At 41.0% G+C, this 26,347-nt stretch overlaps 2 protein-coding genes across 3 annotated transcripts in view; both read left to right on the top strand.

Annotated features, from left to right (window-relative positions):
* Positions 1 to 22,523, top strand: part of spg11 (SPG11 vesicle trafficking associated, spatacsin) — a 33,868-nt gene extending 11,345 nt beyond the window's left edge. For both annotated transcript variants that reach the window (XM_072672233.1, XM_072672234.1), the window contains 32 exons: positions 240 to 409; positions 1,206 to 1,382; positions 2,944 to 3,015; positions 3,222 to 3,349; positions 4,696 to 4,868; positions 5,024 to 5,234; positions 6,041 to 6,250; positions 6,413 to 6,519; positions 6,659 to 6,804; positions 7,599 to 7,763; positions 8,868 to 8,934; positions 9,179 to 9,344; positions 9,520 to 9,728; positions 9,925 to 10,033; positions 11,033 to 11,192; positions 11,462 to 11,734; positions 12,178 to 12,378; positions 12,623 to 12,730; positions 14,936 to 15,104; positions 15,337 to 15,551; positions 16,057 to 16,206; positions 17,107 to 17,653; positions 18,375 to 18,520; positions 18,620 to 18,821; positions 18,913 to 19,050; positions 19,220 to 19,353; positions 20,387 to 20,494; positions 20,584 to 20,752; positions 20,854 to 20,930; positions 21,033 to 21,188; positions 21,384 to 21,535; positions 22,085 to 22,523. In XM_072672233.1, coding sequence (XP_072528334.1) covers positions 240 to 409; positions 1,206 to 1,382; positions 2,944 to 3,015; positions 3,222 to 3,349; positions 4,696 to 4,868; positions 5,024 to 5,234; positions 6,041 to 6,250; positions 6,413 to 6,519; positions 6,659 to 6,804; positions 7,599 to 7,763; positions 8,868 to 8,934; positions 9,179 to 9,344; positions 9,520 to 9,728; positions 9,925 to 10,033; positions 11,033 to 11,192; positions 11,462 to 11,734; positions 12,178 to 12,378; positions 12,623 to 12,730; positions 14,936 to 15,104; positions 15,337 to 15,551; positions 16,057 to 16,206; positions 17,107 to 17,653; positions 18,375 to 18,520; positions 18,620 to 18,821; positions 18,913 to 19,050; positions 19,220 to 19,353; positions 20,387 to 20,494; positions 20,584 to 20,752; positions 20,854 to 20,930; positions 21,033 to 21,188; positions 21,384 to 21,535; positions 22,085 to 22,265 — 5,396 coding nt within the window. In that variant the 3' untranslated portion in view covers positions 22,266 to 22,523. The remainder of the gene's footprint in view (positions 1 to 239; positions 410 to 1,205; positions 1,383 to 2,943; positions 3,016 to 3,221; positions 3,350 to 4,695; positions 4,869 to 5,023; positions 5,235 to 6,040; positions 6,251 to 6,412; positions 6,520 to 6,658; positions 6,805 to 7,598; positions 7,764 to 8,867; positions 8,935 to 9,178; positions 9,345 to 9,519; positions 9,729 to 9,924; positions 10,034 to 11,032; positions 11,193 to 11,461; positions 11,735 to 12,177; positions 12,379 to 12,622; positions 12,731 to 14,935; positions 15,105 to 15,336; positions 15,552 to 16,056; positions 16,207 to 17,106; positions 17,654 to 18,374; positions 18,521 to 18,619; positions 18,822 to 18,912; positions 19,051 to 19,219; positions 19,354 to 20,386; positions 20,495 to 20,583; positions 20,753 to 20,853; positions 20,931 to 21,032; positions 21,189 to 21,383; positions 21,536 to 22,084) is intronic.
* A 1,735-nt stretch (positions 22,524 to 24,258) lies between these two features.
* Positions 24,259 to 26,347, top strand: part of LOC140549974 (neuronal acetylcholine receptor subunit alpha-7) — a 31,810-nt gene continuing 29,721 nt past the window's right edge. Inside the window, exon 1 of the mRNA XM_072673765.1 lies at positions 24,259 to 24,390. Coding sequence (XP_072529866.1) covers positions 24,282 to 24,390 — 109 coding nt within the window. The 5' untranslated portion in view covers positions 24,259 to 24,281. The remainder of the gene's footprint in view (positions 24,391 to 26,347) is intronic.

The following is a 26,347-nucleotide window of genomic DNA, read 5'->3' as shown; positions in this document are numbered from 1 at the left end:
GCACGCACGCACGCACACACACACACACCATTCTTTCACCAATTACTTTAAAAGGGATTCAGAATGTGACCATGTTTCACTGCAGAACGCATGCAGTAATAAACCATTCATTTTAATAATGTACTTGTAATGAATTATGAAGGCGCTGTGGTCTTAAATATAATGCTTACGCTGCAGCATTTTTAAATTTGAATAATTTGCTGGACTTATGTGCTAAGTTTTTCTCCTGCTGTTTACAGAGCTGGACACTAACTTGCAGGAGTGTGTGAAGATCTTGAATGGTTATATCTCTGAACTGCGCACCTATCTGAGGAAGTATCCCTGGCTGGTGGGCGGAGATCAGACTCCTGTCCCTAAACGGCCACCTGATATGACCAAGGAGGATGAGTGGGAAGCGTTGTCTGTGGAGGTCTGAGCCATTATATATAAATACATGCTTAAAACTCATGTTTTTATAGCCGTGTATGTAAGGGGACAAAAGCACATTAATGGCTTTGTGATAATGTAGCAATATTAGCTTTTTGTATTTTGACAACAGTGACTACAGCTAATTTATTTTATCTGTCTTAAAGCAACATTATGCAAGGATTGGTATTTGCTCCTGGGCTCCCTCAACTGCTGGGAAGTGTAATTCATGCTTACACCCCTGCTATAAATACAAATAACACTATAAGCCAGCCATGAACAGTTCTAAACATACATTTTTTTACAATGTTACTCCCGAAGTAGAAATGACTGAGGCACCATTCTCCCTTCTACAATTCATTTTATCAAATATTGATAAAATTAATACAATTATTGTTAAATATTATATTGAACTATGATTATCAAAATGATTTTTAAGCTGTTATTTTGAGGTATAATTGTTGCATAATGTTGCATTAAATGCCCTGTGACAGACAGTCTGTTAAATTCTGATTGATAAAAAGAGATGTTAGTGATGAAGAAAATGGTAGTGTAAATTAATTAATGCTTGAAGTGGAAAGAAAAAAAAGTGTAAAATACACAAGCAATTTAATGTGGTACTCTTACTCCATCCCAAAGGTCAGTGTAAAAGATTAGAAACTGTACAAACTCTCTTTATAGTGGTTAAATGAGCACAGTATTTGAAAAGATATACAGGAAAAGTACAGAGAAGTTTTGAATTCTCAGAATAGTTTCTAAAGGTGAGCTTGTCTGTGTGTGTTTGTGTGTATGTGTTTCAGGAGGTGGTCAAGTGTGCAATTTTGTGCAGTGAGATCCCGCGTGCACAGGCATATCTGCGCAGACGCAGCTGTCCAGAACAGAAGCTGGAAGAGCTGAGGAGAACAGGCCTGAGGCTGGCCTTTACCTGCCTCACACACAGAGACCTGCAGCAGGCCACTACACTTCTTACTAATATGGTATGCACACACTGGACATAACGCAGGACAGAAGGTTTAACACAAGACAAAATATGTACAGGTCTGATGCTTAGAATTAACCAATATTGGATGATGTATTTTATTGTATTTTGTGTTAGTGTATAGTGTTTTTCCTGGGGGCTTGGTTACATTTACATTTACATTTAAGGCATTTATTAGATGCTCTTATCCAGAGCGACTTAAAAAAGTGCTTTGCTATTTACCCAAGAAAAACCTCAGCTAGTTTGAATAGACTAATAATTAAAAGATTCCTAAGTGTAGACACTACTAAACACAAGTCAGTAAGGTGACCACTCTACTATTCGCCCAAGTACTCTCAAAAGAGGTGGGTCTTCAGTCTGCGTTTGAAGACAGCGAGCGACTCTGCTGTTCGGACACCCAGGAGAAGGTGCCAGGACAGAAAAAAGCCTGGACGCTTGTCTTCCGTGGATTTTGAGGGATGGCGGGTCGAGCCGAGCCGTACTTGAAGCTCGAAAGGCTCTTGGTGCGGATCGGCTTTTGACCATTGCCATCAAGTACGGAGGGGCTGGTCCATTCTTGGCTTTGTAGGCCAGCGTCAGGGTTTTGAATCTGATGTGAGAAGCAGCTACGGGAAGCCAGTGAAGAGAACGCAGCGGTGGAGTGACATGGCTGAATTTAGGAACGTTGATAACGACCTGTGCCGCTGCATTCTGGATGAGTTGCAGGGGCCTAATTGTGCGCAGAGGGAGACCAGCCAGAAGAGAGTTGCAGTAGTCAAGTCTTGAAGTGACGAGAGACTGAACAAGCACCTGGGGGGCCTCTCTAGAGAGGAAGGGTCGAATTCTCCAGATGTTGTACAGGAGAAATCTGCATGACCGAGTTACGTTTGTGACATGACTTCCATGACAACACCAAGGCTTTGAGCTTCTGTAGAAGGAGTGACCACTGAGTTCTCTGATTACTATTGAATTCTATTCATTTTACTGCAGTGTAAACATATACCGGTGCATATTGGATGGATCTAATTACATTGTGGACGTGTACAGGAATGGCAGTCTTTTTTTTATCAGTCCATCCATTTTACCAGGCTCAATAATGGGGCAATTGAGCAGTCAGTGTTTATTGGCCAGATGTGATCGGTTCATTATTGAAGGTGTCTGCTGTAAAGGCCTTGTGAAGCATCTCAAGGCAGAAACCTCAGCATTTGGTGATTTTGTATTCAAGTATTAAAAATATTCTTTGATTTTTTAAATTATGTTTTTAATTAATTTTGAGCACCTGAGAAAATGAAAAGCCTGTGTAAACATGGCTGTAATAGCTAATGCTGTATTTAAGTTAGACCCCTTTGGGGAAAAAAGCTGAAAGTCTATATTTCTATCACATTTTGATGTATGTACAAAGGTAAAATTACAAAAATGATCTGTGTCCAAATACTTACGGACATGACTGTACATGAGAAGTAATGCATATCGACATGGTCCCCAAATTCCCATATCAGCTTGCTCTCTCTCTCTCTCTCTCTCTCTCTCTCTCTCTCTCTCTCTCTCTCTCTCTCTCTCTCTCTCTCTCTCTCTCTCAGGGTTTTAATGTAAAAGAAGAGCTCCACAGTATCTGTGTCTACACAGCTGATCAGGACCTCAGGGCATATATGGTAAGCATGTCCTTGAATCCCAGCGGAAGGTAGGCTCTAACACGGACTGCACATTCAAGCGGCAGATTAGGATTTCACTTCAAAGGAAGATAGTAGCTCAATCAAATGAACGCTCTGGGAATAATTATGTGTGGTGTAAACAGCATGTTAATTAACTATGTTTTCCTTTCTGGATGTTCTTTTCCATTTTCTGGCAAATTAAACAGGTGGAGGAATTGAAGAGGCAGAATCACCTCTCTGCTGAAGAGATGGAAAAAGTGGAGTTCATTAAACAGATTGCAAATTTGTGCTCAACACCGGCAACGAGATGTTTAAAGACTGTTGAAAAGAACAGGTTGGAGAACAAGTACATTAACCTTTTTCCCCCAATAGAAGTGATTATTGTACACCAGAATGTGCTTTTCTTGCCTTTATACATATTTGATTATATACTGTATATCACCAACACCTTCTGCTTTAGTACTTTAAAGGTATTCTATTCAATTTCAGTTTTATACACTTTTTTGTCAAATTCAGTGATTGTTTATTTGAGGTTCCCCAGCTCTACTGTCTGTTTGCATGATGGAAAAGGTCTGGTGTTCCTCCTCAGCCCTGACTCTGTATGTGGGGAAACAAACACACTGTTCCAGCCAATCAGCAGCAGACATTTGTGCTTGTGCACAGGACAGGAAAAAGGGAGGTGCAGGGGAGACTGTGTATCTGGCCTTTGTTAGCTAGCTACGTGTTAAACTACATACATTGTCAAGGAGAGATGGCTGAGAAACCGGAAAAAAGAAAAAGCTCTGACGGACAAAAGATGGACAGAAAGCAAGGGATAAAGATGCACATAAACACTGGTGAGGTGTCTGGATGGTGGAGAAACCTCAGAGGATGTTGCTTTATCCCTGCTCAGTGGGTTGGTAGCATCAACTTCTTTTTTGCAGTTTCAGAAATAGGTCATTACCTTTTTTTGTCCTGTTTGTGAATATTTGTGACCGATAATCACCTCTGGTTTGCTTAGCAGCAGCAAGTGTAGCAACAATTGCTAACCTACGATAACCTAGCTTAACATAATTACTTGCCATGACCTTTTTGTCTGTGTTATATTATGGTATTTGATTGTAGTTGCGAAGAGTTTTATGCCCACAAAGATTTAAAAATGATGCTTGGGTGGGATTATGTAGATTCCTGCATAATAACATTACAGGTAACATTAGACTGGTAACGTCAGCTGGCGTGCAAGTGGCGTGGTAGTGATGTTGGATGAGGCCGGTGACTGGTGTGCTGACTTTTCACTCCGTTGGGTTTTCGATGGCGTGTTTGGACATTGAGTTTTGGTTACTGTATTTGGGCTCGCGGACCAAAAGGCAGCAAAGCACAGTGTTGTTACCTTGGCAATGCACATGCATGATTTTGAGGATGGCGCTTCTGAAGGAACGGGTGTTAGTAGATGTGGTATACTTACAATAACTGACTGTAAGTGCTGTATGAAACGTGATCATGCGATAATGATTGCAATAATGATATAAACTTTGACCATGTAAAAATGTTATAGTAACTGATTCAACAAACATCATCTATGCACGAGAACATCTAATTTATAGTAGAAGCAATACACACAATACAAGGAGCAATAAACCAAAGTCAGGAAGTGTTGTTTGCTTATAACAACCTATAAAACCCTTCATTCTCTTTGTGTAGAGTTCTTCAAATAAGCCAGTCAGAAGCTGAGCGCAGAGGATTGCTACAGGAGATGCACCGACCACTGTCTTCATCCTTCCAGTCTCTGCTGGGCTCAGTGTGTTTGGACTGGGTTAGACACTGGGATAACAAAACGCAGAGGACTGTGCTCCTCTCTAGACTCCCAGAGTCCCGTGAGTGGGCTATGATATCTCTATATAATATCTCTTGCTTGTTGAACCCAGCATAGGGTTCTGGTATTAGTTCTTTAAATAAGCTCTAAACCTACTCTTATGCATACCTCAGAATCATCAAAGCCTCTCTGTTGCTGTTTACTGTCTTGTCGTAGTGTTGGGTACCTGTGATCCAGCTGTGCTGTGGTCATACCTCACCTCCCTCCATGACCAGACCCGCATCACTGCATGGCTCACCAGCATAGCAGCACAGGCCAGAGAGAACACTGCTGCCCCCAAGTGGCCTGCACTTACTGCTGCCGTTGTTGATGGACACACCCGCTGCAGTGGCTATATGAGAGACCAAATCCTGGACATGCTCGCCAGGTTGGGAAAAACCAAAAAGTTTTCCCTGCTTTTAGCTATTATTAAGTTGATTGGCCGCTCATTGATCCATGCGGTTTCATTACTTGACTTTGCACCAGTCACACATAAGGGATGCACTGATGTGGGAATTATACCAACGCCCATGCCGATACATAAACATTTCTAAATAAAAAAAATAGAAATTGGGACTATTATTATTAATTAATAAAATGAGGTCTAGCATCATCTAAACATTTTGCTGTTCCAAATGCAATTCATGCAATTCATGTCTATTCTGTTCAATATGATATGATTCTAGTGTCATTGTGCATCCCTAGACACACCGTCATTCAGATTTCCGACACTGATTTCATTCATTTACATTTACATTTACATTTATGGCATTTAGCAGACGCTCTTATCCAGAGCGACTTACAAAGTGCTTTGCTATTTACCCAAGAAAAACTTTAGCTAGTTAGAATAGACCAATAATTCAAAGGATACCTCTAAGCTTAGACATTACTAAACACAAGACAATAAGGTGACCATAGTACTCTAATCGTCCAAGTAAACTCGGAAGAGGTGGGTCTTCAGTCTGCATTTAAAGACAGCGAGCGACTCGGCCGTTTGGACACCCAGGGGAAGCTTGTTCCACCACTTTGGTGCCAGGACAGAAAAAAGCCTGGATGCATTCAGTGAATGACTGCAGTGTACTGCAATTACAGTAAATCTGCTTTTATTTTAAGAGTATTCAGAGTCTGAGAAGTCTGTGAGCAACTTTTTTTTTTTTTTTTTACTGCTGTTAAGCTGCTGTCTTTTCTCCGCAGGCAGGAGGTGTTTGTTCAGTCAGAGATCTCTGATTTTGAGCAGCTGCTGTGGAGACTGGGTCAGGCTGGAGGTGTGATGCGAGGTAACGGCGGCCCTCCTGTCCCACAGTTGCATGCTGCCCAAGGCCAGGACTTCCATACCCGCTTCATCCAGCATTGTCTTGAGAACAGTTTACATTACCTGCTCTATACCTATCTGGAGCACTACAGGTGAGTTATCGACAGTTGTGCTAGATTATGACAGTGGTTTTCAGTAAAAACACACAGTCTCATCATATTCAGAAAGTATCTTAGCATAGGTGTGCTTTTGTTGATGTTTTAGCAGGCTAATGTTTATTGTAAGCCTTTGATTCCATTGTTTTCAATATTCAGGCTAACCCCCAGTAATTGCCCTGCTGTTGGAGACAGAGGTTTGTACGAGAGTTATCCCTGGTTTGAGATGATGGTTAAACTGCAGAGAATTACAAGAGACCTCACAGGTAATTCCAAAACCTTTTTTGCAAGATCAGGCAATCAGTTGTGTTTTTAATGTTTTAAAACATTATTTTTGTGTGTAATTGCTTTTTTTTTATAAACATTGACAAAGTGCAGATCTACGATGTCTAAAACTCTTTTCAGACCCAGAGCGAGTGTTTCATGCCAGTCTTACCAGTGCACAGGTGCTGCTGCCGGGCAGCCAGGCCAGCGTTAGCAGCATGTTGTTAGAGGGGCACACTCTCCTTGCTCTCTCCACCATAATGTTTGGACCAGGGGGTATTGATCAGGTATGAGTGATTTTTATCAGCTTACATTCAGAACCTTTTCTATCCAGCTTGCCAGGTCATAGAATACTTGTAAATGTGCAGGTCAGATGGACCTATTGATTTAAAACTCGTGGTGGTCTTAATTTACTAGTCTCCTTCTAGCAGGATGGCATTCTCTAGGCAGATTTACACGTGTGCCTTAATCCTTCCATTATACTCTTTAATAAGCCTTTTCTCTGAGTTGAGTGGAGTGTTGTTCAGTCTTCTTGGGGTATTTGTAACTAGGAATACTGCTTAGCCAGTGATTGGAACTTCCAGACAGGTGTCTTTAATACTACAACCACCTGAGACACATTCACTGCACTCAGGTGGACTTCCTTTCACAGTGTGAATACTAGCACCAATTGCCTGAACCTTTTATAAAAGTAAAATTTATTCCATTTATATTTCAAGTATTTACAGAGGAAATGGGGTGCACATTTTTTTATAGGCACTGTATATGAAATAAAAAAATAATATATTTAAGTTGCAGGCAAGTAAGTGATATCCCTCAAATTATTTCTGACTAATGACTTCTTACTTTCCGTTACTTCACTTACTTGAGTCTTGAGCGCCCTTCTGAGTAGTGGCTGTTGTACCTCTCTAGCTAGCAATCATCATGGACATTGTGGTGTCCCTGTAAAATCATGAGGAAGGGGGCGGGGATAAATAGTTAACACTTTACCATGCCTTTACCCAGGCTGAAACTGCCTTAAGGAACTGAATAAATGGTTTCTTTTAGATCAGGTCTCATTATTGGATGTCTCTGTGTGTAGGTGGTGAAGGAGGGCGATAAAGGCCAGGACGCCCTGTGCAGAGTGGACCCCCAGCTACTGAGGATGGCTCTAAGTGCATACCCAAAACTCAAAGCTGCTCTCTTCTCCCACAGTGGCTCAAGAGTCTCCTCAGCTTGCGATATATCCATCTACCAACTTATGCAGGTACACGTTGCTTATGTCTAAGCCACTTTTGTTGATGTTAGTATTTAATTCATGTTTAGCAGTGTATGAAACAAAAATAGTCATAGATCTCTAGCACAAAAACACCACAAAGGAATGTGGCAATGGGGGGGAAAGTCAAAGTGGCAGACTAATTTAACCTTAAATGATCTCTCACATTCTCACGTTCTAAAGTAGTTTAAGGAAGTTAACTTTTTCATTTAATTGGAATGAAAAGCTATCAGCCTCCGAGTTGAAATAAATGACTTTTGTCAATTAGCATTTGCAGTGAAGGTGTGCTAATAGCCAAGCCGATGTCGCACAGACGGGCTAAAATTAAAGGGCAGGTGGATCATGGCAGACTCAGATAAAACTGTTTGCATGGTGTCTTAATAGAGGTTCCTGATGTGGCTTTGGTTAATTAGAGCATGGCAAGCAGAGTGTAGCATTGAAGAATTTACATTCAACTAACTAGAATGGAAATCAAGTGTCACTCAAGTCCTGCTCTGGTTTTGTAGTGTCTCTACAATAGGTATGGTTTGAATTTGGTCCAAAGCGGGTCCTGAATGAGCACCATAGAGCAGATTCTGCAGAAAGTGTTTGATCATTAACATTCCTTTATCACAGTGCAATCTCTAGTAATTAGCATTCCGCTAACACAAAGGGGTTCCAGGCTCCTTGGGGTTTTGGCAGCTTCACCCTCAGGCTAGTGATGCTGGGGAATGATGTGCTTAATAAACAGCAGGGCAGAAGTACAGTGAACGTCCACAAATGATGGACGTTGCAGCTGTGGCTGTTGTGTTTTGGATGGCTAAGTTAGCACTCTGCTTTTACTGCCATGCAAGCAAGAAAAATACTTTAAGATAAGACTAACTTCCAGGAGGACTGCTGTCTGATTTCTCATTAAGATTGTCATGGCCTTCTCTCCTGTTTGTGCTGTGACGTATAATGTGCTAATATGATAAGCTAAATGGCCAGAAGCTGCTGCTGAGATGTGTCTTAAAAAATTAAACCTTCACTGTGTGGTGTTGGGGGTGGGGGGGTACCTGTTTTAGAGGCTTAAGCAAGATTTAAGTAACTCTGTGTGTTGTTCTTTCCTTGATACAGTCTTTGCACCCCTTGGATCCCTCCAGACTTTTTAGGTGGCAGTCTGCCAACACCTTAGGCACCACCGGTAGGCATTTCAACATTTCAGAGCTTACTCATGAAATTCTTATTGGTACCATTGCAAAGGTCAATGCTGCAACTTCCAGCCACTTACTGGCGAATCATCGTAATTCACTCATCAGCAGTGATACTTTGCTGTGTCATTACTTCAGTTTTAGCTGTACAGCACTTTTACAATAATGTAATTAGTGCTTCTTTTTTGCTTCACTTTCCAGAAGGTTTCAAATTCTGACACTAATATTTTCCTGTAGAAACATCAGCTGAGCTTCCCCATTTCTCCAGCCCTCACCTGGTCGAGAAGTATGCTCTTATTGAGAACCTGGACTTTTTATACTACCTACAACATGGCAGACCTTCTTTTGCCTATGGAAACTTCATTTTTAAGCATCTGTCCAACTCCAGGAATATAAAGCTGCAGTGAGTATCATGCTTTTTGTGCACTACATTATGTCAGACCTTTATTATGAATTTCTACTGTAATCGTGTAAACAAATATGATCCAGGGCATTGTACCATGAATCTATCTCTCTATCTCTCTCTCTCTCTTTCTCTCTGTCTCTCTCTTTTCTTTCTTTTTTTTAATCATATCCAGGATTAGTCTGGCTGTGGAGCAGGCATACACTCTGGGTCTTTTGAATTTCAACTCTCCATCTGTAGCAGCGGCAAGTGTGTGTTTCTGTGAGCTGTTGGGTGTTTGCAGCCTAAAACTGAGGGTGGACCTCAAAGCCCTCAATCTCATCCTCAAGCTCTGGAGTCAGAACTGTGAGGAGAGCAGCTTGGCCTCCCTCAGGCAGTCTCTAGGTAAGACATATAACAACTGTTTTGGCTTGGGATAGTCAAATGCACAGATGTTTGAAATTGCTATGGAAAAATCATGCAAATACTTTGTTTGTCTTTCATCCAAAAGTGTTTGCACCAACAGGTTATAGACATCTGAGCAATAAGGTAATTCTTTTATAAATATAATCCATTATATTTCCCTGTCTCTCTCTCTTAGTGGACAAGGTGAATAAGCTGGTGGCAACTGAGAGGCCGACTACAGAGGAACTGCTGCTGCATTTGGAAGGAGCAGTGAGGGACATTGTGGAGAGGAGATGCATCAGCAGGTTTGAGATCTCCCACAGTCCCTATCGGCACTGTCCAAAAGGCATAACGGAAGCAGAGGGGATTTAAATTTAAAGCATTTTGAATTCAAATTATTTAAACTAAAGTTTTGAAACAGTTTAAGGCAACAGCCCACAACAATCTGATCAAAGGGATCAACAGAGGACACTACCCTAGATGATTTGCAGTTTCATTACTGTAAATGCATATCCTGGCAACCAGTGATTTTTCTGTGAAATAGCAGCTGTGGCCTACTGTGGATAGACAATCATTGCGCACTTTATTTGGAAGACCTGTACACCTACACATTCATGCCATTATCTAATCCGCCAATCATATGGCAGCAGTGTGATGCATAAAGTCATGGAGATACAGGTTAGCAGCTTCAGGTAATATTCACATCAACCATCAGAAGTGGGGGGGATTTGATTTTTTCTAGAACTGCTGATGGGATTTTCAGCATAACATGTCTCTGAGAGGTTTGCAATAAAGTAAAAACCTCCAGTGAGCGGCGGTTCTGCAGACAGAAATGCCTTTTGATGAGAGAAGGTTAACAAAGAATAGCCTGGTTTGAGCTGCCCGAAAGACCACGGTAACCGATCTGTACAATTGTGGTGAACAGAAAGGCATCAGAATACAAATCAAGTAATACCCTGAGGTGGATGGGCTAAAGCAGTATACCATGTCGGGATTCACATAGCACACACAACAATATTCTTTTAAGCTCTGTGATTTTAACCAAAAAGTATTCAGTGTTTACATGGAAGGCGATAAAAACTAGCTGAGTCTGTTTTAGAGAATTCCAGTTTGTAAGCCAAGAACAAAAAAAGTGTGGAAACACTTATTGATCCCTCGAGTAGATAATGTTGTTAAAGTTTGTAAATTTGTTAGCCAGAGTCATGCCACATTAAACTCATTACACTTTCTTGCCCTCATCAGCAGCGCTGCCTGGTCAAAGCTTAAATAAATCAGGTTCTCCTTTATTCGTGCTTCTGTGCCAGGTCATCGTACGAGGCAGGACAGGAGTGGGCTCTGCCTGTCCAGTTCTGCCACCTGCATGATCTGCCCCTGAGTGCTGGCTATCTACGAGACTGTGCCAGTGATGGCCAGTGGCTTAACTTCCTGCTATTTGTACAGCTCCACCATTACCCTCCGCAGCAGGTATTTTAAATAAGCACAATTTTAAATAATATACTTAGAGTTATTAGTGTTAATATGGGCAACATACTAGTGTTCCAGTTGTATGGCAGCATATTGTGATTGTGATAGGTGTTGACTAGTGAACCAATAGTGTGAAATGGTTGAAAACTTTCTTTTGTTGGATCACATGAACAGCTTTGTTTCATCCACACACAGTTTAGTTGAGATAAATGGAGACGGTTTAGTTGAGTCTCAAACATGCTCATCTGAAGGCATTTTCTTTTGAACAGGTCAGATCGCTGGTGACTAGCTTCTGTCCGGCTCTGCAGGCCCACCTCTTCCTGGCCTTCCAGGATCTTCAGCTCATCCGACCTCAAGGGGACATGGAGGTCCAGGGTGACCCCCTACCCCCTCTGCCAGTGGAGGAAAGCTCAGAGACACCTAAAGATCTGTTCCAGGTGCTGCTACAGAGCCAGGAGAAGACCAGCCCTTGGAGACACCTGCTGGCTGAGGCTGTAGAGCAGCACAGTCCACCACTTACAGTGCTGGCAGCATGTCACCAGGTAGGTGGAAAGAAATGGTGATTTGTGTAACTTTGATAAAGTCCTATTTAACCACTTTTGTTGCTGTGACATTGTAAAGTGAATATTTGTCATATCTGGCTTTGTCTGGACTTTATCTTCTGTTAATGATGCAAAACACTTGAGCTATTCTAGTTGCTGTGTACCCATCCTACTTATAATAACAGTGTTATTATAGAGTTATTATAACCGTTATTATAAGCTTAATTTTAATGTTAAACAAAACTAATATATATACATATACATATATACACACCAAATGTGTCATGCCTGTACATACAAATGTGTATATGTAGACAAAAGACACCAGAAATCATATATATATGGATGTCTGATTTCTGGTGTCTTTTGTCTACATATACACATTTTTATGTACAGGGATGACACATTTGGTGTGGGGGGGTTTTGTTGTTGTTGATTGGCAGGATGCTGAGCTCTTGCAGTGCCTGTGTGTGTGGATCCTGACCTCTGTGGATGAAGACATTGCCCAGGAAGCCACCTCCCATATTAATGAGAATCCAGGACACCACACATGGAACCTCCATGACCTGTCAGTCTTATGGAAAACCCTCCTCCGCAAGTGCAAGATCAGACCTCTGATCCGTGGCTTCCAGCTCTTTCAGCGGGTTAGGCAGTCTTATGCGGGTTATGATTGTGCACATCAATATTTGGCCTTTCTGTCATCAATTAATCATATCCTTATATTGTATTATTAAATGAAACTGTTGTGATGTGTTGAGTCAAAACACATGTTGATGTTCTCATAGAATCCCTTCTCAGCTACTGTTCATTGTCCTTGCCCATAATCTATATTTATTTGTTATTTTATTTATTTGTTAATGTTATTTATTTGTTTTTTCCTCCTTTCAGGAGTCTCCACTGATCCATATGCTGCAGATGTTTGAGCTCTGCTACGACTACAAAAACTACCAGGGTGCCAAAGATAAACTACTGGAGTTCCAGAAATGTCTACTCAATGTAAGACTAATCAAATCTCTCTCTCTCTCTCTCTATCAGTCTTTCTGTTTGTCTCACTTGGTTTGTACTGCCTCTATCTGTCTTTTCCATTCCTCTCTTCTAGCCTTCAGGGTCCAGTTTCTCTAAAGCATCTTTGAGTAAAGACTGGGTTTCCACACATTCTGGAAAATCAGTAAAATGTGGACATTTAAAGACCATCAGCCAGAAAGAACATTTTACCTGGTAGCACATTGTAAACACAAGACAAGTGCCAATATCTGCTCCCCTCTAATTGAGGGGGTCGTTTCTCACCTGAAAGTCCAAACTAAGGTTTATGTTTTTGTGACATTGTATATGTTTGATCTGGTTAGTTTTGGTTTCACTCTGCAGTTTAGCGAGTGCACTAAAGAACTTTGCATGATATATCCTAGTCCTGTTGTCATTACCTATGTGAACTGCATCTTCCTATACTTGACATTGTATAGGTCCATGCTTCTGAGGTTGGCATGCTGACAATTCAGAGGGTAGCCTTTTTATCTGCAAAATTGAATGAACAGTTTCATTTCGTTGCCACTGAACTGCTAATAGATTTTTTTTACAAGCAGCAACACCAAGCTGAAGTGTTGTACTTTGAATTAATCGGAATTCACCAGATGTGAACATACTCTTTGTGCAGCAATTGTGTCGTCATCACCAGATATAATTGTCCCCTTTTACTTCTTTTCCGGTTAATTTAAAAAAGATGGCTTGCCTTAACTTCCTGTAATTGGTCTGAAAGTCTAAACCATCCAAAACAGTGTTTTCACACTGCATACGAGTCGAACCATGATTCAGTTGACTGAGATCACTTCTTTTTGGTCTGGACAAATTTGGGTCTTTTGGTCCGGGCCATGGTCTGAGGCTGTCCTGCTATTTTGGTTATGATAGGGTACATACTTTTACTTGAGTACCCTTTACTTCTGCATTTGGTGCTCGTCATCCTATTCTTTTGTGATTGTTCCAAGGAGAAAATCTGTCATTATATATTTGTCTGTCTAGGAACAACCTTGTGTGTCATAAGGATGAATTTGGTGTCTCGCTGATTCAAGGTTGGGTGGATTTTATAGTCCAAGTCAGTCAGCAGGAGTGTGACTGTGACTCAGAACAGTCCGGGGATCGCTTTACTATAAGCAGTTTCACTCCCCAGAGAGTAATCAGCTGTGTCAGAGCCATCCACTGTCTTACATGATATTCGTGAGCTCTTAATGAGCCTATTAAACATCTCTACCTTTAACATGACCCTCCAAGGTCCAACACACTGTAGCATTTTAATAACCTCCCTCATCCTGCACTTGCAATCTCTTATTACCCTCTCTCTGCTTTTGTTTACTGCGTTCTTTCTTTCTTTCCTTGTTCTTTTCTTTTAATGTTGTTTCTTTGTCTTCTGTTTTTCTGTTTTTGATTTTCTGTAATTGATTTTTGTTTTGTCTTTCATCTTTCTCTCTCGTCCTCTACTCATCTCTATCTCCCTTTCTTTCTTTCTTTTTCTTATTTATCTTATTTCTTTTTTTCTTTATTCATATTTATTTAATTTTTAATTTAATTTCTTCTGTTTCGTTTTTTCCATTTAACCATATTTTCTTTTTTTATCTTTTCTTTTTCTTATTTCTTTTTTTCTTCTTTCATATTTTTTTAATTAATTTCTTTTGTTTTCATTCTTCCTTTTAACCATATTGTTTTTTTTTTTATCTTTTCTTTTTGTGATCTCACATTCAGAATGTCTTATATTCTCTCTTTGTCTCTCTCCCTCCCTCTCCCTCTCCCAATGCTGTCGGCCTTACAGTTCAAGACCGACAGCTTTAGAGCAGAAGCAGCTTGCCAGTTCTTCCTCACTCGGGCTGAGTTTGTTTTCTTTTCTCTTCTGTTCTATTCTCTTTGTAGCGTTGCTGTTGCACACAAACATTGACATTGACATACATACAAACACAATAGCTATGCTGGCAAAGCTGATCACACTTTCTGTTGCTGTGAAGTGAGTAGAAGAGGAGCTGATCTCCAAAAGGCAAAAAGACAATAGTGAATCAAAGGACGCTCAGTTCCAAAGTTTAGGAACCCTAAAAGTCCTTCATTAGCTTCTTATTGCTATGATTTGTTCCTTCCCCTCTCTCCCTTTCTCCCTCCATCCCTCTCTCTCACTCTTCTTTCTTTCTTCATATCTAATTTACTGGCACTTTTGCCCCTGTGTAGTTGAGGAGCAGCGGAAGTGTGTTGGGTCTGGAGTGTCTGCCTGTGCAGTGGGTGGAGTCTCAGGCCTCAGTCTTGCTGCTCACCCTGATGCAGCAGTGTGGGACGCAGTATGAGTTACGCAGGCTGCTGCAGCTATTGGCCAACATGGAGCGTCTGCTCAAGTCTAATGGTGAGCATTCAGTACATAGATTTAAATGCATGTATTATGCACATATTCATATCCACCTTCATTTTAGTGATTCATTAAAATCTTTGCAAATTAGTTCAAGGGCTTACTGCTGACAGTGTTAAGAATTTGCATGCTGTATATCAACGTACCTGTTCTTAGTTAACGTAAGCAAAGATTAAATCGAGACATAGATAGAGATCCCATATATTTCCGTCTTCTCTTATCTCTCTAGGTCCTGACTTTAAGAAGCTGAGTCAGTTGAGCCAGATCCTGGCAGAGACACCTGTGTGTCTGTCCTCCTGCCTGCTAGAGGACTACACTCTTGAGAGCCTGCAGGGGGAATGCCAGAGCATGCTGGAGAAGTTGCAGGATTTGGGGCTCTTCTCCCAGGCCAGAAGAGTGGCTGAACTAGCAGGGCTGCCCATCGACCGCCTGATTGTTAATGAGGTGAGAGCAGCTTAATAAGATAAATCTTTATTTTATTCTCATTGAAAGTGGACAGCAGGGTTTAAAATTGTTGCATCCTTCCACACAAATAAAGTAAAGGTACAAAAAACAGCAGACCTGTATTTGAGACCCCACGCTCTTTTCCTAAATCCTTTGTTCTATCACAACTAATTCCTACAACTGGCTAAAAACTAGGGGTTAAGGTCCAACACCATGAGATGCTCTTCTTGATCATTCAAGAAACTTTAATGTCTAATGATCTTCACTGGAGCTATAAGGCTAATGCAGCTAACAAACAATAGATGATTATATCCCATTAGGTAGGATAGTATGTAGTGCATGTCTAAATCAACTTGACTTTTTAAAAATATTATTAAATTGTAAGAATTCTGCTATTTCATGTTTTTAATTGATTATGAATTTCTTTATTTATTTAATGCTGGGTCATTCCCACAGCTATAAACTGATGTAAACCTGATTTATCCCATTCTTTTTGTCTCTGAAGCTACTGCGGGAACTGGAGGTGCAGAAAGCCAAGCGGCAGTGGGAGAGGCAGGATACCCGACTGGCCTTCTGGAAGAGATGTCATGAGCAGTTCAGGACCGACAGCATTGGAGCAGAAGCAGCCTGCCAGTTCTTCCTTACTCAGGCTGAGGTTGTTTTCTATTCTTTTTGGTTCTATTCTCGTTGAATCCTCTCTATTCCCATACACGCTTACGCACAAATACAATAGCAGTGCTAGCAAAGCTGTGTGGTTAGTGGAAGTTTAAATCTAACTTTTTGGCCATAATTAGCAAAGGTATGCTTAAATAAAAAAAATGCAGAATTTCATGACGCCTTGCCAACTGTTAAGCACATGGGTGGATCAATCATGCTTTGGGCTTGTGTAGCATCCAGTGGAAACATGTCACTGGTCGAGGGAAGAATTGGTTCAAATAAATCAATTCCAATTCTGGAAGCATACATCACACCGTCTGTAAAAACAAAAGCTGAAGATGAAAAGAAGATGGCTTCTACAGCATATCTAAACACACAAATCCACCATGGATTATCTCAAGAGGTGCAAGCTGAAGGTTTTGCCACGGCCCTTACAGTCCTTCAAGCTAAAATCTATGGGTATATCTAGCAGTGTAGCATCATGGTTAAAAGTCAAAACTAATTTTTTTTGGAAATAGAAATGGACAAAAAAATCCACAAATCAAGAATTGAAAGACTGTAGCAGCCTGAATATTTGCTGTAGGACAGCTAACGGAAAACAAAACTGCACTCCTGAATTAAGTGTTTGGAAAGTCAACATTTAAAGCAAAAACAGGCACGTCTAAACCCATGACAAGTCTGTAACGTTTGAATAATTAAGCAATATTGATTTAGCTCTTAATGATCTCTTTTCTGTGTTTTGGAGGAAACTTCAATAAAATAGCATTAACAAGAGTAGTGGATTCCTAAGCAGTGTGATAAGAGTACTTATATAACATCATTAAAATCACTGTTACATAAAGTTGTGCAGCTTCATTTTTGACATTTCTGAGTTTTTGGCCTCTACTCCTTTGTGTAGGATCCATTGCAGAAAGATACAGAGCTTCTTCATGTGCAGGAGCGCTGCCTTCTGCTGGGTTTGGCTGGTCACTGGCTGTCCCAGTGCAGTTCCCACACTGCTGTGAATCAGTTGGCCAAATTGGAGAAGCGGCAGTGGAAATGTCGTGTCCGCCGGCTGGTCCTGGCCACTGCACTGGAGCAAGAGAGCCTGTTTGCTCCAGCTGCTGTGGTGGTAGAAGACTCTTTTGACTGCCTCCTCAAAAAATACTCCTTCTCCAAAATGGCCATGCTGGACAACCCAGCACATTTGAGCCTAGAGGGACTTCCAACTTCTGAGGAGAGTTGTCTGCTGGTGGGAGAGGAACACAAAGCTTTGACAACTTTGATAGGCCAGCTTTTGGATGAAGGGAGTGTTCATGAAGCGAGTCGTGTGTGTAGATACTTTAAGCTGCAGCACAGGGATTTGAAGCTGGTGTTGCAGTGCCGGGGCTTGGCCTGTGGAGAGCTACAGCCAGGCCTTCAAGAACTTCTCAGCCCCAACGTAGAGAGCCGGAGCCTTCCCAGCTGTATGTATTTTGAGCACTTTCACACAGAACTGTTACAGAGATTTTAAAACAGTCTTTGGTGTAGCTGATACGGGTTTATTTTCCATTTCTATTGTGATATGGGTTTGATTTCCATTTTCAATAAAGACCCCAAATGATGCATTACAGTAATTTTACTAAAGGGGGGGGGGTTGTTAATGGCACAATGTCCATAACACTGGATGAGATAACAACAGTACAGTAACAGAACAGTAATTAGCATTAGCATATCAAGGTGGCTTGATAAGTAATGGCTATTTATGAAGTAAAGATTTCAGTGTTTAACAGTGTATACTGATATGCACAGCTGATATGTTGATTTTTTATTATTATTATTATTATTGAGAAAAAGATTGATCATAAAATGACTGGAATATTGTAGTCAATACTGCAGTGATTGGTGGCTAAAACAATGTCCATAGTTAATTTTCCATTATGTAATAAATGTGGAAAAGTTGTATTTAATATATACAATTATATTTTGTATATCTGTGGTAAAATCACTGCAATGCACACACACTCATGGTTATTGTTTATATTTACAAAAGAAAAACAATGGCATAGTAAGACTGTTTTATTTGTAGTCAATATGTATTGTAGTATTATGTATTATGTATTGTAGGTGTCATGCTAAGTTGGGTCAGCCGTGCTCACCTGGATTTCCACACATTTCCAAGTTTTAAGATGTGTCCTCTCTTTCCAGGCTCTAGCACTGGGAGTCTGTCCTCATTTGTGGTGGTTTCCTCCCCTGAAGACCAGGTTCTCTCCCAGCTCCAGCTGCTAGTAGAGCAGTGCCGCCACGGCAAGAGCTACTGCAAGCAGGTCCTCAGCCTCTACGAGCTCTCCAAGGTACAGCACATCTTGTAATTAATCATTACTCTAACAAACAAATGCAATTCTAAGCTAATTTAATCTTAATTTGATTATTGTCTGGTGTTTCCCCTGCAGGAGCTGCGTTGCTCCTACAGTGAGATTTCGTCTGAAGAGCCAGAGGCGGTGCTTCGGAAAGTGCTCTTTTCCCAGCAACCGGAACGCTATAAGAAAGCCCAGGCCTTTATCAGTGTCCAGGGATTGCAGCCAGATACTGTAGCCCAGCTCATATCCTCCACTGTGCTGGATGGACTATTGGCCTCATCACAAGATGAGACGGGTAACAGGAGAAGCAATGTGCTGTATGTGTGTGCGCTTTTCTCAGACATGTTTGAGCATGGTTTGCTTACTGTTTTTTTCTCATTTTACAGCGGAGCGGCATATATACAGTCCGTCTGAAGGAAGAGAAGCCTTCCTGCAACTGGCCAAACTGTGTGGGGACCCCAACTTGGTGGGCAGCAAGTTGCTGGACAGCATCCCCACTGTCCCACTGGCTGAGCTGGGCTGCAGTGAGTTACACATGCTTATGATGTGCAAGTCACATGTGTTTAACTATCACTCTGTTTAGAAAGTGCCAAGATGGTGTTCATCTAGTGTTCAACCATTTAGGGCCATAGTGATACAGAGATGCCTTCTTGCAGAGGTATACATTTGTGAGTGTGTGTTCTGTTCCTGTAGCTGTCGAGTTGCCGATTCTGGCCCATGACTGCTTCAGTCTTACTTGTAACATGGAAGGAATCGTCAAGGTCCTACAAGCTGCCAGGCATCTTAGCCACACACATCTGGCACATGGGGAGGGATACGGACTCCTGGTGAGTTACTTTTTCTTGTGCTGGCTGTACAGTACAGGTACGTTTTTACAAAGGACTTAAGAAGGACAAAATTACACATAAATCCAGGCTTCAGAATGGGTGCTGCTACTTTTTCAGAAGCACAGTGCTTTTGTTCATCAATACCAGTATGTTTCAAGTTTGTGGTGAATAAGGAATGGCATGTAATGTCCCAGCCTAATTGCATTTGAAACAAACAGAACAGAACCTGAGACACCAGACATTTCTTAAGTAATCTATTATTTTTGTGATGAACATGTTGAGATATAGATACTTTTTTCCCCTCCTCCCCTCTCCTAGTTAGTGGTTGTGGATAACAAAGGCTGAGGTTTGGTGGGGAAGGGCAGTGTGTGATTAAATGGGCATGTTTAGCTGTTAGGGAAGTGTGTGTAAAATCCACATGGAACTGGTGGCACTGAGCATGCATTAGGTTTAGCCTTAGGCACCAGGGAATACATTCTTGTATTCTTATATATTTAATTATATAATAATTATCATAAATGTTCTGTCAGTGTTGGATGTGTACTGTGTATATGGTGGTTGTAGTGCGTAGAGTCCACATGGAACTAAGCATGCATTAGCGATGTGTTATGAATAGCCTTAGTCACCAAGCAGGCCTGAGTGGTTCTACAGTTGGTTAAGTGATAGTTATGTGAAGTGAGCTTGGTGGGGAGTGGGTCTGGGACTCCAGACTTGATTGTTGAGCTGGAGGACTTTGTCATCTTTTTGTAGTTTCATTTCTGATGTTTATTTCTGAATGGCTTGTACTTAGAATCTTTGGAAGTTAATTGAGGTTCTTTAGCCACCATTCAAAAAAACTTTGTTGCAATTGTCCATCAATTTTTCTTTCCCATCCACGTCCAGGCAGCTTAGCTACAGTTCCAAGGGCTGTAAACATCTTAATGACATTGTGCACAGTGGATGAAGGAACATTATGACCTCTAAAGACTTGAAAGTCCAGAATGTTCTTGTTTTGTATTATCCTGTAGTAATCAAGCTTTTGTCTGCTTCACAGGTGCGCCTTCTGACTGGTATTGGACGATACAATGAAATGACCTATGTCTTTGACCTGCTCAACCAGAATCATCGTTTTGAGATGCTGCTGAGGAAAAAAGTGGAGTCTGTGAGTGAGATGGCCTAATCACACCTGCATCTCTGTGCATGCATGCCACCTTGAGTATCTATTTAAACATCTATGTGTGTGTGTTACAGAACACCAGGTTAAAGACGGCTCTGCTGGACTACATCAAGCGCTGTCTGCCAGGAGACAGTGAAAAACACAACATGGTGGCTCTATGTTTCAGCATGCGTCGAGAGATTGGAGAGAACCACGAAGGAGCTGCTCGGACCCAACTCAAACTTATCGAGTCACAGCCTTGGGGTGAGCGAGAGAATTTGTGGGTTTAGGAATATGGTTGAGATATGGCTTCTACATTTCTATTCAAACTCATGTTTGTTCTTTTATTTCCTAACTCCAATCAGCTGTCACCCCAGAGCTCAAAAGTGGCCTGGAGAAAGTCCTCTTTTTGCTAAAAGATGCTGCAGAAAGTTACTCTAAGGTATTGCTAGTTTCGCATCTGGTCTTACTGTGAACTTCATTTCCATAATATTGTGAATTTATGTGTGTGTTTATCTGTCTTTGCTCATGTGTGGCCCCTCAGGACTCATGCATGCGACAAGCATTGCGATGTGTGAAATTGGCTAAACTCATCACCCTGCAGCTTCACCTCCTCAATCACAGGCAGGACCACCGCGTCGTTAACCTACGACCATCAGAACTACTCAATGCCATTGTGGCTCTGCCACGCTGTTACCAGGTATCATTCAGTTTCTCACAGGTCTTTCCATTTTGGCTGTTGTATGTCTAAAAGTCTAACATATATTTAATATAATGTATAGTGTATTTGTGTAGGATTATTTTCATATTGGTAATTTTATTTATACGTACATGTTAGAGTACATATACATGGAAATTAATTTTTTTGTTGTTTGTTTTTTTGTTTTTCTTTTAGGCGTTTGTAGTAGCAGAGGCGTACGATTACAGCCCTGACTGGGCAGAGGTTCTGTATCAGAAAGTTGTTCTGAAAGGAGATTTCTCCTACCTGGAGGAGTTTAAGCTACACAGACAACTTTCAGCCAGTCTGTTTGAGGACATCTCCAAAAAGTAAGCTTCATTTAAGATGAAATATTAGCAATAAAAATAATACATTAATATTAATAAATAAATAAGAAAAAGTTTTAAAGAAAAGTTTTCCCCTCATATCCTCAGTATTTAAGTCTCTGTTGATCTACTCTGTGTGAATGTCTGTATATATGTAGTGAGTAAGTTGTGTATTGTGTATCATCTAAATTTCCCCTTGGGGCTCAATAATGTGTATCCATCTATTATTTGGAAATATATGTCACATATAGAGGAGCTGACCTTGTTTTTTCTCACTAAAGCTTTTTTTTCACACTTAAAACCTGAACGTTACCAATAAAACCAACCCAGTAATGTTGTGGGTTTTTTGTCATTCACACATACAGACCTTGAATGATAATAGACCTGATGAATGTTGCTGAGTGCTTTTGAGTTGAAGCTTAACCCATTCATATTCAAGTACTGGCAAATCATGTAGTAGAAGTGCATGTTTTAAAGTGAATTGATTAGAGACCCTGTACTTATTACATTACTTGATTGTTGTCTGATTCAGCTTTTGTCTTTTTTTTGTAGACTGTTACTGAACAAGCCCCTAAACACTGCCAGTCAGAACCTGAAGAAACTCCTCCAGCATTGTGAAGACGTCTACACCCACTACAAACTGGCCTATGACCATAACTTTATCGATGTAGCCGACACGCTCCTGCAGGACTCTAAAACTAACAGTTACCTTAGTGACCGACTAAACACCTAACATCTCATTAACACACTTCTTCTCAACGGTCCCCTTCTTTCTCACAAAGTCTGTTTCTATGAACGGACATCTAACTGTCTCTTTGGGTACTTTGATGCTCTTCCACAACAGTACTTCATTTACATCCTCTCCAACAGCATTTTCCAAATATGGATTTTGTGCTTAGGTACAGTGGTTATGGGTCATCCGATGAGTCTTTAACGGAGAGAAATGACTGTAAATGTATGTATTTAGGAGATTAAATCTAATCTTTGCTAATTTATTGGCTTTGTTCTTCATGAATCTGAAATGTTTTAAATGGTAACATTAACGTGTGATTCCTTGTTACATGCTTAGTTTGCGGAATTACTGGGTGTCCTGGAACTTCGCTAATTTGAAACTGTAGTACCTCTGATTTGTCACTAGATGCTGTTAGAACTGCTTACAATCTGGAGCAGAGAGAGAGTTTCCCAAAATGCTCCTCTAGACATCAGATTAGGCCATTCGTTTCACTTTCCCACCTTGTCAGTAATGCCATAGTGAAAATGTGTTTAGGGTGGATGTGGTGCAGTGTCAGATTACAACAGATTATGTTGTAAACATTGTGGCAGCTCATAACACTCAACACACAAACCCAGAATATCTAATTAAGTGTTACCCCCCCCCCACCACCACCACCATCACTACCATCACTCGCGAGAATCTAGACTTCTGTTCAGCATCTGCTTAAAGCATTAAATGTACACCATCCCATCATGTACCCATCCGTTGCCTAGCAACATTCTGACCATGTCATGCCAAACGTGAAATAACACAAAACAAGATTGTTTCTGATGGGAGACTCAATAGTGCTAAATACTGAGACGGCGTCTGTGACCCCTGAGTATGTGTGTGTAGGGGTCAAGCTCAAGCTTTATGTGATGACCTCTCTAAAGTAGTCACATCATGGTTCATATGCATTCAGTGTTCATCATATTCAGTTCTGCTTCTCAGTTCTGTTCAACTTTTTATACTGTTGCTGTCCAGTGAAGAACATGCATCTCCAAAAACACTGACTTTACAGGAGAAGGCAAAATTTTCTTTGAATGGACATTTGTGATGGATTGATTGAGAATTACTGAGTGTACAGAAGCGGCTACAGCGTTCAAACCATGGGGTAATCTAAGACTTGGTTGTAAATGGACTGCGTGTTCTAAAAGAGGAGGAAATGTTGTGAAGGTCATGATAATGGGGTTAAACCGTGGACTGAGTGACAAAGTGTGCCTTCAGACAGCCAAAAATAGTCTAAACGTACCCTGAGATGAGATGTTCACAGTGTGCTGTAGAAGGGAATCCGTTGTCACACAGTGTTATTGCTCTTGGTGCTGCGGTAAGGACCGTTAACTAGCTGTTTAAAGCATCCTCTAAGGCAGTTGGGGAGAACTGAAGCAGCTGTGAGCTTTGCGTGTTAATGTATCCCGGTTCAGCTACACTGGATTCTGATGGTGTGAGGGGGGATTTATCCCTTTGTCTGTGGACCCTCGCTGTGTTTCTGCGCTGACTTATAGACTTGATGATGTGTGCGTTGTGTTTCCTTCACACACACGTTTGGCCTTCTAGAGTTTGATCTCGCACTCAGTTGGATTTGTTTGGGTTATATTAGACTGCCTTTCGGGCCGCTGTGTTCTTGTGGGAACACTCTCCTCGTCCTGAGTCTGAGGCTGGTCTCAGATCAGCGGGGGAGACTTTCCCCGCCCTCTGCACGCTCTTGGAGCGTGACGTCACGGACGATGGCAGATCAGTGGGGAGGCTTTAATGTGAATATCGCTGTGGTGGGGGGGGGGGGGGGGTATCCCCCGGGGTTTGAGGAACAGCGGTCTTACACACACACACACACACACACACACACATGGCTACAGTACTTTCAGCGTTGAGCTAAAGAGCTGTGTTGCATCCCTGGAAAAGTGAAAGCCGCGGATTCACCCCCTCCTCCTCCTCCTCCTCCTCCTCCTCCTCCTCCCCTCCAGCCTGAGCTCCTGAGTTTGTGTGTTTCTGCAGATGGTCTGTGAGGAGAGGACCCTCGCGCCGGTCTGCTCTCTTCTCTTAACAGCCATGGGAGCGGGGCACTTCACTGTGTTTGTGCTGAACGCCGCGGTCTTTATACACGGTAGGGTTTCAGATATCTTTAACGTCTTAACGGTGGACTGGCATCTGTAGCTTGACAGCTTTATGGTGCAAAAATATGAGGAGAATGATCTTTCGTACGACTTCTCCTAACCCCAGTCTCCACTACTTTCACCCTAACTGTTAGCGTCTGTTTTCCTAGCCTGAACATGAAGCCTACTGAGCGCTACAGTTGGTGAACTAGTCTTGGCTCAGAACTTGACTGTGGACACTAGCTCTACATGGTACTGATGAGAAAAATGTGAGCGGTTGATACTCCGTCCTAACAAGTTTAACGGCGGTCCTGTTTTCTGTGAAGGTGAAGCCACAAGCTGCGGTGGAGTTCTAGCTTCCAGCTGATTAGGTCTTGTTTTGGACAGCGTTACTGCTTCACTGGTTTGGTTCTCTGGCATGATGATGATGATGATGAGACAGCTCTCTGTTCAGACTGAGATCTGGGCAGAAATGATCATTATATCATTGACTCATTTGGTCTTATGTCCAGTATTTCAGGTATTCCTTCAGTCACATACTTGGTCATTTAATTTTTCGTTCGGTCATTGAGTTCAATCAAATAGTTAGTGATTCATTCATTCAGTCGTATAGCTAGTGATTCATTCATTCAGTCGTATAGCTAGTGATTCATTCATTCAGTCGTATAGCTAGTGATTCATTCATTCAGTCGTATAGCTAGTGATTCATTCATTCAGTCGTATAGCTAGTGATTCATTCATTCAGTCGTATAGCTAGTGATTCATTCATTCATTCAGTCGTATAGCTAGTAGCCCCAATTAGTCCACTCATTTAGCTAGTGATTCTTTTAGTCAGTCATATACGTAGTGATTCATTCAGTAATATATCTATTAGCCCTAAATCATTCAGTCATATAGCTAATGATTCACTAATTCATTCAGTCACATAGCTAGTGATTCACTAATTTGTTCAATCATATATATAGTAGCCCTGATTTGTCCAGTCACATAGCTAGTGATTCACTAATTCATTCAGTCACATAGCTAGTGATTCACTAATTTGTTCAATCATATATATAGTAGCCCTGATTCATTCAGTCACATAGCTAGTGATTCACTAATTCATTCAGTCACATAGCTAGTGATTCACTAATTTGTCCAGTCACATAGCTAGTGATTCACTAATTCATTCAGTCACATAGCTAGTGATTCACTAATTTGTTCAGCCACATAGCTAGTGATTCATTCATTTGTTCAGTCACATAGCTAGTGATTCAATAATTTGTTCAGTCATATATCTAGTAGCCCTAATTCGTCCAGTCATTTAGCTAGTAATACATAATTTCAATCCTATAGCTAGTGATTCTTTTAGTCAGTCATATAGCTAATGATTCACTCATTCAATTACATAGGTAGTGATTCACTCATTCATCCACTCATATACCTAGTAGCCCTAATTCATTCAGTCATATAGCTAGTGATTCAGTCATTTATTCAGTCATATAGCTAGTGATTCAGTCATTCATTCAGTCATATAGCTAGTGATTCAGTCATTCAATCAGTCATATAGCTAGTGATTCAGTCATTCATTCAGTCATATAGCTAGTGATTCAGTCATTTATTCAGTCATATAGCTAGTGATTCAGTCATTTATTCAGTCATATAGCTAGTGATTCAGTCATTCAATCAGTCATATAGCTAGTGATTCAGTCATTCATTCAGTCATATAGCTAGTGATTCAGTCATTTATTCAGTCATATAGCTAGTGATTCAGTCATTTAATCAGTCATACATCTTGCAAAACAATTGTTGTCATACCTTGTAAATCACCTATTAATTCAGTCATATCTAGTTATTTATTCAGTTATTTAGTCATATATATCATATATCGTTTATAGTCATTTGTTTAGTCAGTCATATAGTAGTAATTATGTAATTCAGTGAAGTGGCCAGAAACTCTGTCATTTATATGTTTAGTAATTCATTAAT

This window comes from Salminus brasiliensis, chromosome 2 (genome assembly GCF_030463535.1).
Source record: "Salminus brasiliensis chromosome 2, fSalBra1.hap2, whole genome shotgun sequence".
NCBI lineage: Eukaryota > Metazoa > Chordata > Actinopteri > Characiformes > Bryconidae > Salminus > Salminus brasiliensis.
This window is presented reverse-complemented; position numbering and strand designations above follow the sequence as displayed.